The 14606-nt window shown below is 55.3% G+C and overlaps 1 protein-coding gene across 4 annotated transcripts in view; it reads left to right on the forward strand.

The window, feature by feature from the left end:
• The window catches only part of TMPRSS2 (transmembrane serine protease 2), a 34424-nt gene that overhangs the window by 5686 nt on the left and 14132 nt on the right, over positions 1-14606 (forward strand). For 3 of the 4 annotated variants that reach the window (NM_001386127.1, XM_045084265.1, XM_045084266.1), the window contains exons 2-5: positions 3021-3091; positions 5025-5247; positions 10443-10529; positions 11238-11357. In NM_001386127.1, coding sequence (NP_001373056.1) covers positions 3077-3091; positions 5025-5247; positions 10443-10529; positions 11238-11357 — 445 coding nt within the window. In that variant the 5' untranslated portion in view covers positions 3021-3076. Of the gene's footprint in view, positions 1-3020; positions 3092-5024; positions 5248-5477; positions 5576-10442; positions 10530-11237; positions 11358-14606 lie in introns of those variants that run through there. The other variant, XM_045084267.1, reaches the window with a different exon arrangement.

Here is a 14606-nt window from a genome sequence, read left to right on the forward strand (position 1 = left end):
CTGCGCAGGTGCTCGGGGATGACTCAGCTCTCCGAGAAGAGAGCCCGGAGTGACCGAAACTGCCGTGTAGTGTTGTGTCGTGTGACTCAAGTGGGCCACTTGGTCGGTGCTGGTGTGGGAGCAGGCGGAGGACGAGGAGGGACGAGGAACTTTGTCACCCGTTTGCTCTCTCGCCACTTGTAGGACGAGCCCTTTGTAATGGCGGACTCTCCGGAATCAGGGACAGTCGTCCGTGTCCTCTAAGTGACAGGAAAGAGCATTTGGGCGTCGAGCTCTCAGATCTTGGCTGCCTTGTTCTGCTCAAAACCCGGTTGCAGAGATGCGCTTCACTGCAGGAATGCCTGCGGTGTGGGGTCTGTGTGCTTTGTACTGTGTGTTTTTTGGACGCACGACGTTATTTCGGTAAATGGCCTGTTTTGAAAAGGAACCCGACCCGGTGTGGCTCCCGGGCCTGCCAGACGGCGGTGGTTCTCGCAAATCCGGTTCCAGAGGGAGGCACGTCCCCCCTTCTTGCTTCTTGGCCAGAGAAATTACAGGCAGCACGACTCCCATCTCCTGTTCCAAAGTCCGCGGGGGCCCATCTGGGCGCACTGGGTGTTTCTGGCTCGGAGGTTTTTGTGGGCCGTGGGATCTGGACGAGATAGGATTATCCTGTGATTACTTCTGGGTCCTGTGGCTTTTATGGGACAATCTGTGGCCGCAGACGCCTGTGCGCCTTCCTTCCCCAGCTTCCTGGTCTCTCACTGCTAGGGATCGCGCATGAATAGGAAGAGCGGATTTGGGGATCAGTCCTTTCAGAAGGCTCCTAAACTGGGAACACGGCCAGGGGGTCGAATTCTCATTTCCTGAAACTTCACCCAAACCTAGACCTGGTGAGATAGTGCTGAGGTGTGGGCAGGATGCTTTGGAAGGGAACTTCAGGGAGACATGCTACGATGTTCTGCCCCGCGAGGTCCGGCGTGGAGTGGGGGTACCGCCTTCATGGCCGTAAGGAGCAGACGGGGGACAGGTGTGTTAGTAGAGGAGGATCTTTTCTTTCCTCGTACCCAGAGGGTGTTGACCTGTTATTTAAACTTAAAAAAACCCTCAGAGCTGTCAATATGAACTCATTCTTTTATTTTTTAAAATTTCTTGATTTTTTTTTTTTGGAAAAAGATTTTATTTCTTTGACAGAGAGAGAGATGGCGAGAGGGAGCACAAGCAGGAGTTGGAGAGGGAAAAGCAGGGGCCCCACTGAGCAGGGAGCCCACCGCAGGCTCGCTGCCAGGACCCTGAGATCATGACCTGAGCCGAAGGCAGACGCTTAACCCACTGAGCCACCCAGGCGCCCTTCCCCCCCTTTATTTTTAGGAAGTAGGCGCCACGCCCAGGGTAGAGCACGACCCAGGGCTTGAACTCACAGCCCTGAGACCAAGACCTGAGCTGGATTGAGAGTTGGACGCTCAACAGACTGACCCATCCAGGCGCCCCCTCATTCTCGTATTTTAGCTTTCCGTGGGAAGTAGATAAATGACCAGATGCGATTTTATCATGACTTACTCATTGGTGGTTTCCCACGATTGAAAAGCCATGTTCACATTTTTATTGATAGCGAGTTCGTGTGTTTTGTTTGTTTGTAGTTTAACGAGTCCAGTCATAATTGGGCTGGGGGGCGGACAGGAGGCAGGAAGTGGCCTGGGTCCGGTTCTGCTGCGTTTAGCTGCACCAGCGTTTCTGAGCTGGTGGACTTGGGACTTGGGGAGAAACCCCGGAGGCAAATCTGCAGACCTGCACATGCCTCGGTATTGGCCGCCTCCCCTGCCCCTTCGAGGCGCCTCTGTCGGTGTTATGATCAGTTTCCCCGAACAGGAACAGCAGCAGCTCCCTCCATAGGCCATTCCGGGGGACACTCTCATTCCCTGCAGAGGAGACCACTGAGGCACGGGGAACATTGACTGACGTGCCCCAGGTCACAGATCCCAAAGATTACGGGCTCAACCACGGCACTGTGCCGCCTGCTGATGTTTCAGTACCTACTGTGCGCCCGGCACGTTTCGGCGGGCATGAAGCCCAGAGCTTTCTCATCGGGAATGTGGTCTTGGGATGGAGGGTTTGGAAGGCTCTTTCTGAAGCGTTCTTTGGTCATTCCAACACAGCAGCGAGGGGCGGGGAGAAGCCCTTCACGCGCTCAGGAGGGAGAGCGTGATGCCTGAATGGAGGCTTCCATGCTGGTGGTTTTTCTAGAAATGACTGCCAGCGTCTGCCAACAACAGAACCTTCTCTTCATCACTGCCAACCTTGGAAACTGTCAAAAGCCACTGGGTGGTTCAGTGGGTTAAGGCTCAGCCTTCAGCTCAGGTCATGATCCCAGGCTTGTGGGATCGAGCCCCGCATCGGGCTCTCTGCTCGGCGGGGAGCCTGTTTTCCCCTCTCTCTCCCTGCCTTTCTCTGCCCACTTGTGATCTCTCCCTTTCAAATAAATAAACTCTTCTAAAAGAAAGGGCTAGCTCTGAAATGTTTTCTTTTTTGGATTTGGGGTAGTACGTGAAGAAATGGGTGCGTGCGGATGTGTTTTATGGAGTACTTTTCCCATGTGTTTATTAAGAAGTGGGAGGTTCCGTGTGGCTTATTTAGGAAGGCAGGTGTGGCCTCCCTCTGGTACTAAGCTCCGGGCCACCTGCTCCACAGTGGGCGCCCATCCTTCCTCCCCGGGCACTGTCTGCGGGAGTGAGGGAGGGGGCATCCCTGGGCCTGCTGTGGCTCACTGGACCCCTCCTTAAATCCTCGCCCGATCGGGACCGTGCCCACCTCCACATCTTTTGTGACCCGGATCCAGAGAGGTGCGGGCACCGGCTGCTTGTCGCGGGCGCGTCCTGTGGGGAAGAGGCGGACGAAGGTGACGGCCAAGGTTCATGGGGAGCACTGCCCTTAGCCCCGGAGAGAGCTGACCCTCACCCAGAACACCTTCTAGTTCTTTCTCCGTGTGTCTCTTCAAAACAACCGGCATCGAAATAACACAGTGGTACCGTTCTTTCTTCTAGGTCATCTTGAACGTCCAGAATCTTTGCCATCACCCGATGCTGCTGATAACACCGGGATGGCTTTGAACGCAGTAAGTGGTTAATCATTACCTTCCCAGACTTTTCCCTCGCTCCATTACTTCCGCTGTTACTTTCCGAAGTGTGTGCTGGGCTGCGTTTTAAGAGCTGGCCGCAGGGAATGGGTGCGCTCCGGGAAGCGGGTCAGGGCGCTGTCTCCACGGGGGAGGCGGGGGCAGGTCAGGGTGCAGACACACAGCAGCTGCGCCCGCGGAGAGCGCCCCAAGCTGTCGGGTGGGTGTGGGGTGTGTGCGCCCCCGCTCACTGGCACAGGTGAGTTTCAGGCTGGGCTGTGGGGGACAGCCCGGGGCAGGGGGCGCTGCGCTGGGAGGGAGTGGGTCCCAGGGAAGAGCGGGTACGGGAGGCATCGCCGGCCAGCGGACCCCTGTGCCGCCCTGCGTCCCAGTGAACTGAAGGAGGCCGAGATTGAAATCGCATTGGGCTGACTGTCCCTCTCCCTGGACGCCCCCGCCCCAGCGCCCGACACAACTCCGGGGACAAACGAAGCCTCTTCGCTCCCCGTTGTCTCTCACTAGTTCCTCTTCGGCCTGGGAATGCGTGCACACGGCACAGACCTGTGGTTATTAACCAACATCCGCCGTATCTTGTCTGGGAAATAGCCCCCTGCTTTTCCCTCTTCAGCAGCTGCTGGTTTTTATTTTCACTGGATCCATTTTAAACTTCAGATCCCCCACAAGGGCTTCGCCGGGACAGCCCGCTGTGCCTGCCGCGACCTTCCTGGGGGGACAGCATGTTCTCTGATGTTTCTGATAGAGACCAAACCCATGTGCTACTTTTTTTTTTGGCCTTTGGTGCCCCTTTTAGATGAGAGATTACACTGTTTCTCTTTCTGTCCACCGCTCTGGTTCAGAGTTAACAGTCTTTGGACTTGAAGGAGAGCATGGGTGAGTTATTAAGTGGAAGTTAACTCTGGCTCATTCCTGTATAGTCTCGCTTCCCTGGAGGCCCCACTTAAAATAAAGCATGGCGTTGCCTCGGCTCAGAACACCAGTCCTGTCTGAGCCCCCGGTCAGCAAGAAGCAGGGGGAGAAATGAATGAGTGGGAAGAAGTTTGAAGGGCTCTCAGATGGGGGGAGCCCAGGTGGCCTCCCCGTGTGGCCCCGCCAGTGGGCAGTTAAGGAGGTCAGAAGCAGGGGACACGCAGACTGGCCAGCTGGGGTCGTGCGGGGGCAGCCAGAGGAGGCAGTGTTTGAGTGGACAGAGGGCAAGGAGAGGGACATTCCAAGGACACGGGCGGGGACGGCATGAAATAAATCTGCGGCTGGGGCAGCACCGTCCCTGTCCTGGGCGCAGAGACCGAATGCTCCCCCCCCCGCCCCTGTAGAGGTGTGGTGCCTTGGGAGAAAGTTCATCGCAGCGGGATGGCATTCAGACTCTCTAAATGTCCGTCAGTCAATGGTGACAAGTGTCCTACAGAAGAAGGAAGTAGAAAAGGAACGTTCAGAATAACGTGCGGGATGACTGTTTCGGTAAATTTCTTACCCTCTGTCACTCAGTGTTCCTCTCTGCAAAATGGGTCCACGAGTCATACCTGCACTGTCGTGGGGGACAGTTGTCCCGTTCCCAGGAGGCCAGGAGTGTAGATGCTTGGGTACCGCTGCCCTCGTGCTCTCCAGCTCAGGGTCTGGCTGTGGACTCCTGCCCAGGCTACTACACATTTTTTCTTTACCTTTTTTTTCACTCAATCTCAGTGTTGACCGTTTCCTTTCTCTTTATTTAAAAAAAAAAGTCAGTAACCAAGCAAATACAAAAACTGTTGACTGTGAATCGAAAGTTCTGGTTGGTTCTTCGTCCAGATGAGTTCAGCGTTTGGCCCGACGAGAATTGCAGCAGGTTTTCAGCTCCGTGTCCGAGCACCACGGACGCAAGCCCAGCCTTGAGGGTGACCGGACGTTTATTTCACTCACTTTTTCTTTCATGGTTTAGGGATCACCGCCGGGAGTTGGACCTTACTATGAAAACCATGGATACCAGCCCGAAAGCCTGTATCCGGCGCCGCCGGCCACGGTCCCCAGTGTCTACGTGGCGTATCCAGCCGCGTACTACCCGCCCGCGGTGCCCCAGTACACCCCCAGGGTGCTGACGCAGGCTTCGACACCCGCCGTCCGCACGCAGCCCAAGTCCCCATCGGGGACGGCGTGTACCGCAAGTAGGACCCTTTTTTGCATTTCATTCCTGCAACAGAACCAGCGCTGGGGGCCATCTTCCCTGGGGGCTCTGTCGCCGACTGTCCTCCCTCTCTGCTGGGGCGGGTCCCAGGCCCCTCCCCTCTCCGCCGTTGTCACAACGGTCACTGCCCTCTCGCCTCCTGCCCGGGGCCGTGGAGAGCGGCCGGGCTGCAGAGCCCTTCCTTTACTGTCCTTAACTCTCCTGGCCCAGCGTGGCCCGTCCCACCCAGGGGGATCCATCTCCCAAGCCGGTCCTCCCTGTCCTCTTCCTGCCTCCGCGGCTTGTCCGTGCGTCCTCCTGAATGAAGGGTAAGCTCCGATGCGGGACCCCCACCCACCCTTCCTCTGCGGTGCGGTTCCCTGGATACAGCAGGTCTCGCTGAAGATGTGTGAGGGCTTCAGGCTTGGCGAATGAAGTGGCTGGTGTGGTTGGCACACGGGAGGATGTCTGGGCTTGAAGGGTCTCGGGGGCAGAGCAGAGCGGGCGTAGGGCAGGGCGAGGGCTCCGAGGACGGATCCCTTTCAGTGCCACATGCTTCTGCCTACCTCTCCTTCATCTGTTCCTTCCCGCAGCCCTCCGGCTTTTTTTTTTTTAAAGATTTTATTTATTTATACAAGAGAGAGAGCACAAGCAGGCAGGGAGGGGCAGATGGAGAAGCAGATCCGCTCTGAGTAGAGAGACCCATATGGGGCTCGATCCCAGGACCCCGGGATCACGATCTGAGCCCCCAGGCGCCCTGCCCCTCCCAGCTTTTTGTGCGGGTCAGTGGAGTGTTGAGAACGGCCCGGTGGACTGGTACAGCCGCCAGCCAGTTCAGCCGGTAGGAGTACTCGTGGCCAAACCAGCAACGTTTTAGCTGATGGAGTTTTCTTTATTTGGCGAGCATGCGTGTGCCCAGGGCGTGCGTAAGGAGGAACAGTAGCGCGAACTTGCATGTGCCCCCAGCACCTCCTAAAGGATAGAAGTGAGTCCTCAACACCTGTGCTGCGGGAAGCCCCGGCGTGCCCCGCCCCAGACCCCGGCAGCCCCTCACCGGCGCTGTCGCCTGTCTTCCTGACCCCGCGGGGCTCTGCGTCCCTCACTCTTCAAAAACGGCTCTTGGTCCTTCTTTCTTCCTGTCAGCCGGTCTATCCCTCATCTCCCTCCTCCGCAGTCACCCCTTTTCCCTCTACCCCTTCCTCTCTCATCAGGGAAATCCCCCTCTGTGCCCCGAAGTCCCTCGGGTGGCAGTTGGGGGTGATCCGGCTCCCAGGGAACTCGGCAGTGTCTAGAGATCCCTTGTTTGCTCTAACCGGGGAGAGGCCGGCGTGGCACCTGCCGGGTGGGTGCGGGGGGCCCTGGGGACACCTGTGGTGCACGGCACGGCGTCCCAGAACTGAAACCGCCCGGCCAAGATGTCCGAGGTGCCGAGCACCAGGACCCCCGGTCTGAGGTTGCCTTGCGGATCGGCAGGAAGACGCCACAGAGGTATACTTGTCTCCCCCAGAAAGAAGGGCTTTGGTTAGAAACCAAGGGTCCCCTCTTAGACATTCAGAGTTGGAGTTCATACTAGTCAGTGTCCAGCCCAGGCAGACAAGACGAGCCCACTTGCGTGACACCGATGTCACCATCCAGGGGATGAAAGCACGGGACGGAAGTCTGTCTAATCGGATACAGAGAGAGCAAGCACAACAGGGGGAGCAGCAGGCTCGATCCTGGGGCTCTGGGATCATGACCTGAGCCGAAGGCAGACGCTTAACCCACTGAGCCACCAGGCACCCCTTACTTTGCTATTTTGAAAACCATTTTATTGACTTGCATGTACATTTTAGAAGTTTAATGTTTGGCCTTGGACATATTTTTCTAAATTACCGGACTGTCTTGGAGCAGTTTCCGGCTTACAGAAATGAGCGCTGGATTCCCATATACCCCCTCTTGCACCCCCAAGTTTGTCCCATCATCTTGCCTGAGCATTGCCACGCTTGTTGCAATGGATGAGCTGATGCTGATACATTATTACTAATTAATTAAAAGTCCATAGTTTTATGAGGATCACGCCCCTTTAGTTGTATATTCTGTAGCTTTTGACCAAAGTGTAACGGCATGTCCATCATTACAGTAAAACACGGAATGGTTCCGGCGCCCTCGAAATTCCTCATGCTCCGTCCATTCAGCCCCCCTGCAGCTCCCCATCTGTGGCAGCCACAGATCTCAGTCTCCATAGTTTGGCTTTTCTTTCCAGAATGCCGCACGTTTGAAATCGTGCAGTATCTAGCCGTCTCAGATCCTCGAGAGTGTTTTGCGCATTACTTAGTAGCACAAATCCAGAGGAACCCATCAGGAGTGCAGGGGCCGGGCCTTCTGGGGCCTCCCTGCTGTCTGTTTGCTCCAGCAACCGTCCTAAAGGTTCCACGCTGAGTCCCCGTGCTCACACACCCTCAAGTCTGGATTTCGGAGTGCTGAAGGTCACGGTCTGATGCAGATGGTTGACCCTGGCCGAGTTAGGGCCGAGTCCATGAGAGACGGACTCAATGGTGACCACGGTACATGAGTAGTCTGTTGTCGTTAAATGCAACGGCGTTGCGTTTGCAGATTGGCCCCAAGTCAAGTCTGGGCTGACCAGACAACTGATTGCAAGGTGCCTGTCCTCTAAAGGTAGCCTCGAGGGTTCCCCCTGCCTGCGTGCTCCCCGTGAGAGCTGGGCAGATTGCTGTCTGCTCAGTGAGACCTGCAGAAGACTTCATGTAATAGCTCTTGGCTCACCGCAGGCGTTATCTTATCCTAGATAAATACCCAGGTCAGTCTATCCAGGATCAAAGAACAGGAAAGCCCCCCGAAAGGAAGAAATCCTCCTTGGCTAAGGAGTCAACGTTGGGCATCTGCCATGTCCCCTGTTGAGTGTCCTCTGCCTCTCCGCCCTGCCCTGTCCAGCCCTGTGTTCTGATATCGTGGTTCGGTGGCATGTGGCTTTCTCCAGACCAGTGGCCTCTGCCTCCCCCGTGAACCTGTTAGGACTGCAGATCTACGCCTGCCCTTCCCCAGCCAGGAAACACGTTAGCGGGCGCCACAGGCGATTCCTAAGCCCGCTACTAGGGTTTGAGAATGTGGCAGCAGGACGAGAGCCGTGGCTTTGAGCCCGGTTGGATGGGTCTGCCCTGGTCCAACAGACTCCAGAGGCACAGATGGGTGCAGGGGCCCGGCCTCCCCCACACTCCGGGATACCGACCTGGGTGTCCTCCTGTAAACTGAGGGGGTGGGAGGGTCTGTGAATGCCTTCTCTGCTCCCTCCCCTCGGCCTCTCCCCTGCTTCCTCTGAGGAATACACCTGTCTTGGGTGTGGTGTGTCTGACCCTTGATAATCGCTTTTGGCTCTGACCAGCAGTGACCTGTGGGTTTGTTTTGACTGGAGAGCACTGGGGACCGGCTCCAAATGACTTGATTCTTGGCCGAGATGTGAGCCCAGTGCTCCTGCCTAAACCAAAGAGTGGACGGATGTCAGCGGTCCCCAGTGGAACGTTCCACAGGGACAGGAACGTTCTATTTCTGCCATAGAGGCAGCCCCTGGCCTCATGTAGCCGTTGAGCATTTGAATTTACATAACTACGAATGAATAAGTATTTCATAAATGTCACAAGAGGAATTTGAAGCACAAACGGCCACACATGGCACCTGAGGACAGGACACGGGTCTCTGCGGCAGCCTTTCCCTGAACTGTCTTGGGTTAGGACGATTTATTCTGCCTTGAGCACTGTTGCCAGGGAGGTGATCTTTTGGGGACATTGCTATTGTTTTCTTATACTTGTCATCACCGAAACAAGGTATTTTTCCCTCTTTTAGGCATTTTTTTACATGAATAATTTACTGGACTACTCTAAGACCATAACATTTTATATTTTTAAGACTTATTTCTTGGGGCGCCTGGGTGGCTCATTGGGTTGAGCCTCTGCTTTCGGCTCAGGTCATGATCTCAGGGTCCTGGGATTGAGCCCCGCATCGGGCTCTCTGCTCAGCAGGAAACCTGCTTCCCCCTCTCTCTCTGCCTGCCTCTCTGTCTACTTGTGATCTCTGTCTGTCAGATAAATAAATAAAATCTTTAAAAAAAAAAAAAGACTTATTTCTTTACTTGAGAGAGAGCATGGTGGGGAACCCAGCACAGGGCTCGATCTCATGACCCAGAGATCATGACCTGAGCTGAAAGCAGGAGTCGGACGCTTCACCGACCACGCCACCCACGTGCCCCACAAAGCCATACTTTTTAAAACTTACCATAAGTTGGGGTGCCTGGGTGGCTCAGTGGGTTAAAGCCTCTGCCTTCGGCTCAGGTCATGATCCCAGAGTCCTGGGATCGAGCTCTGCATGGGGCTCTCTGCTCAGCAGGGAACCTGCTTCTTCCTCTCTCTCTCTGCCTGCCTCTCTGCCTACTTGTGATCTCGTCTGTCAAATAAATAAATAAAAATCTTTATAAAAAAAAAAACTTACCATAAGTAAAGGTTACTTCTTATCATGGCTTCTCCTGTGGGAGATGTAAGATCTCCCGGACATGTTCTTAAAATTTTAAGTCTCATTTTTTTTTTTTTTAATTTTTTATTTTTATAAACATATATTTTTATCCCCAGGGGTACAGGTCTGTGAATCACCAGGTTTACACACTTCACAGCACTCACCAAATCACATACCCTCCCCAATGTCCATAATCCCACCCCCTTCTCCCAAACCCCCTCCCCCCGGCAACCCTCAGTTTGTTTTGTGAGATTAAGAGTCACTTATGGTTTGTCTCCCTCCCAATCCCATCTTGTTTCATTTATTCTTCTACCCACTTAAGCCTCCATGTTGCATCACCACTTCCTCATATCAGGGAGATCATATGATAGTTGTCTTTCTCTGCTTGACTTATTTCGCTAAGCATGATACGCTCTAGTTCCATCCATGTTGTTGCAAATGGCAAGATTTCATTTCTTTTGATGGCTGCATAGTATTCCATTGTGTATATATACCACATCTTCTTGATCCATTCATCTGTTGATGGACATCTAGGTTCTTTCCATAGTTTGGCTATTGTGGACTTAAGTCTCATTTTTAAGTGTATGAGAAATTTCTGCTTCATGTGCCATCCTCTTTTAAAAGGAGCGGGTAAGATTTGAGAGTGGAGCTTAAAGAAACTTTGTGACTCTGTCATGTGCTCTCCCCCTTCCCCAGAGGCCAAGAAGGCGCTGTGCATCACCATCTCCCTGGGGGCCGTCCTGGCGGGAGCCGCCGTGACTGCGGTTCTGCTCTGGAAGTTCAGTAAGTGTCGGAGGGGAACCAAGCCTTTGTGGGGCGCCTGCTCCCCGTGGGTGGCCCACCAGCCTTCCTGAAGTTTCTCTCCCCCAAGCAGCTGTCTTCTCTTTCTTCTCTTTGGTGATGGGGACACATGAGTAACCATGGTCATCCGACCGCATGGTCTGGGCTGTCCTGAGTCACTTTAATGTTTCCTGCTGGTCTGTGGGCTGGTGGGCACTGACCCACTCCAGCTGTAGCCAGTGCTGTGGGCACTAGGCATCCCCCGGCACCGGGGAGCACAGAGTCCTGGCCTCGGAATTCAGCCACACCTGTCCCTGAATCTTGGTGGCCGCATCACCAATTACGTGCTGGGGTGTGACTGTCCTGTGCCACCTCATGACCTGCAGCCCGGCCTTTTCTGTCAGCCCTGGGCAGTGCGGACTCAGCTTCAGAGGTCACCTGTGTGGCAGAGAGGACCTGGGGTGCTGTCCAAGTCCAAGGCCATGGGCCCTCCCACTTGCAACAGGTGCTCCTCTGTTGCTGACTGCCAGTGCTGCTGCTTTGCTGTTGATGGTGGCAAGGACACATCTGCTCCTTAGTAACATTGAGGGGGGAAGGGTTCTTCTCTCCTGTTACTTGGGACCCTGAGAGAGGACGCCGGAACTCGCGCTGTGTGCGTGAGGTTTCCTCGGCGTCTCCGGCTGACTGGGTCTCCCTCCCGTCACTCGCAAGTGGAGAACAAATGCTCCGTGTCCGGGATAGAGTGCGGCTCGTCGGGAACCTGCATCAGCCCCTCTCACTGGTGCGACGGGGTCCTGCACTGCCCCAGCGGGGAGGACGAGAACCGATGCGGTAAGTCGAGGCAACGTGTGCACCCGCGGAGGCAGCCTCTGTGCCCTGATGCCCAGACTGCGCCCCGTCCTGGGCACCCAGGGGAGGTCACTGAACCGCGACCCAGATGCTCTAACTGCAGACAAGGACCCAGGCTCGGAGTACACTGCTGGCCCAGCCTCACAGCGGTGGGAGGGGGACAGCGGGCTCCCAAGCGCGGAGCTGGGCTCTGTATTTTCAAGCTGCTCACCTTCAGCACGGTGGGGATCTCTCGTCACAGAGAGGCACCCGGCTTTGGCTTTTTATTATTTTCTGTTAATCGTTAGGAGAGATTTCAGGGCAGGTGGAGTGGATGTCCTGGAAAAGGGTGCGTGTGCGGATGAGATGCCTGTACCCATGGACAGTTAGCCGCGGCGTGACCCTGACCCCGGCCTGGCCCCTGCCGAAGGGACCGTCCGTGGGCTGTTTCCGTGTCGTGTGGGTGGGCGGACGTGGAGGAGCTGGCGTTATCCGCCGTGTGTGTAGCTGACCTCTGCCTCTGGTGTGCAGCTGGCTTATTTCTCCTGATGACCTTGTAGTTTGTCCTCTGGCACAACGTGTGAGCCCGTCTGCCTGGCTGTGGGGCTGTGGCCGTGGCCCTGTGGTACTGCGCCCCTCTGACACGCTTAACTGAGAACCTTTTTTTTTTTTTTTTCCTAAGATTTTATTTGTTTATTTGACAGACAGAGATCACAAGTAGGCAGAGAGGCAGGCATGGGGTTGGGGGGGAAGCAGGCTCCCTGCTGAGCAAGGAGCCAGATGCGGGGCTCAATCCCAGGACCCTGAGATCACGACTTGAGCCAAAGCAGAGGCTTTAACCCACTGAGCCACCCAGGCCCCCCAAGAACCTCTTGTTTTTAAACAAATTTCAAAGTTGCAGTCCGAGGGAGCAGCAGGACTATGACCAGAAGCTTTTCCCCTCTCCCCTCAGGTTTGCCCTAAGTCCTCCCCTTTATTTAAGCACGGGGAGGCCTGTGGCCGGCGGGGAATGTGGGTCCCCTGCCTAGTCCTGTGCCCTCCAGGGTGAGGACTGCCGCCTTGCATGCTCTCCCTGCCCAGTCTCGGCACCTATGGGGGGCACGTCGGGGGGAGTCCGGAGAGGAAGGTGGGCCCCGGCCCCGGCACCATAGGGCCCCTGGGGTCACCTGTCCCCCACTGGAGCCTCTCGGTCCTGCGTGCCGCGCCCGCGCCGGGGAGTGTCTGTGCTGGGCAGTGACCCACTCGCGCCTGCAACTGAGAACACAGCTGAGTCTCCCCCGTGTGTTGCTGATGATGGTTTGTCACCGTTCTCCTGAGTCGGGGGCATCTGGGCTCGTGGAGCGCGGTTCAGGTGTCCTGTGTGATGGCGTTTGGTGTTTCCACGTGTTGGCACGCACGTGTGTGAGGACAGACTCCAGCAGACGTGCTGTGTGCGAGGACAGACTCCAGCAGACGTGCTGTGTCCTGCAGGACCCCCCCCTCCTCTTAATGGTTAAGTTGTGTTTTTTAAAATACTTTGAATTAATGTCCTCAAGCAGATCAGCATCAGCAAGTACCAAAGGATATGCAGGGACACCTCCATGTCCCCCGCTGTGCTCACACACGCGCACACGTACACACATGTGCACACGCACACGCGCGTGCCCGTTCACCAGCCAATCACGCTTCTTTCTCAGGCAGCAATAGGTGTTTCTTGCTTCTCCTTCCGGAGAGTTTTTAAGTGGAAAAGCTGACGGGCAGGTCTTGATGGCACAGATGGCACATCCTGGGGACCATTTCTGTGCTCTGGTGTGTGGCTTCAGGGCCCTGGGAGTCCCCTCGTCTCCATGGACATGACACGCGTGTTCCAACCGTAGGAGCACGTCGGGGAGAAACACCCCCAGAAACAAGACAGCTGGGTCAGAGCGTTGGCATGTGTGTAATTTGATCGACCCAGCTGAATTCGGGATTGTACAACTCCCCATCGATTACTGATAGAAAACAAGATTGGTGCACACGGCATTGCGTGTGTCCTCTGTATCAGATCAGAACACACCTTTGCTGTGCGTTTAATTCGTCCCCCCTAGAGCGGAAATTACCGTCATTGAAACGCGCGTCTTCTGACGCTGGAGCATCACCCATCCCGGGAGAGCGTTCCAGTACAGGCGCGGAGCGTTCTTTGCTCAGAGCATACCTGCTCTCGAATATGCGTATGTGTATTGAATTACACGTACTGTGTCCGTGGCCATGGTTTCCGGGACCGTTCGGTGTCACGGGAGATACTGAAGCACAGCTCGGGGTGGCCCGGGGAGCACGCTGTTTCGCACACTTGAGACTGGGTGGGAGGGAGGACCTCAGGCGTTCTCCCCTCGGAGGACGGTGACCGCTGCGTGAGGCGGTGGGCACGTCCACCCGCTTCACAGGGTGTGCGTGCCGCCTCCAAACGCCGGGTCGTACCCCTCCTGCCTAGGCGATTGTCCTTGGTCGGTTACACCTCAGCAAAGCCGAAAAATTCCTAAGACTGAGGAAAAGAATTTGAACTTGAGACCATCTCCAGCTCTCTGGTGTATCAACTGTCATGTTTCCCCAGTTAGCGTTTTTTTAAAAGTTTGTGTGTGTGTGTGTGTGTGTGTTTAAGTTTATTTTTATTTGAGAGAGAGAAAGCATGAGTAGGGGGTGGGGGAGAGGGAGAAGCAGGATCCCTCCTGAGCACGGAGCCCAACGCGGGATTCAGTCCCAGGATCCCAGGATCATGACCTGAGCCGAAGGCAGACGCTTCACCGACTGAGCCCCCCCCGGTGCCCCTTCAAGTTTTTACTCATATGCCAGCTAGTGAGCGTGCCGGGGAATATTAGTTCCAGGTATACCAAGTGGGACACTTGTGTCCACTCCCCGGTGATCGTCCCAGCCGGTGTCCTCCTGACTCCACGTCACCTCTCCCTGTTAGCGTTTGATCACAGAGACACCGGAGGGGAAAAAAGCCTCTAAAATGACCACAAATCCAGAAGGCAGTGTCTCCTTTGCTTTCTGCTGTGCTGCAGAGTCTGTTTTATTTTTAATTTTGAAATTATGTTTAATTCCAGTGACTTCTTAGAAAACTTAGCGGACCTTATTTTTCAGCAGTGTTGAGTGTGTAGAGAGAGGATCGAGCGTCTGGTCCGGACTCCCCCGGTCCCCGCCCCACACACATCTGCCCCATGTTTAACACTTGTGCTGGTAGGGGGCTTTCATTTTAATTGATGAGTCCATGATTAATACAGTCTTCTTAATGAA

This window comes from Mustela putorius, unplaced genomic scaffold (genome assembly GCF_011764305.1).
Source record: "Mustela putorius furo isolate JIRA1106 unplaced genomic scaffold, ASM1176430v1.1 tig00000765_pilon_pilon_pilon, whole genome shotgun sequence".
NCBI lineage: Eukaryota > Metazoa > Chordata > Mammalia > Carnivora > Mustelidae > Mustela > Mustela putorius.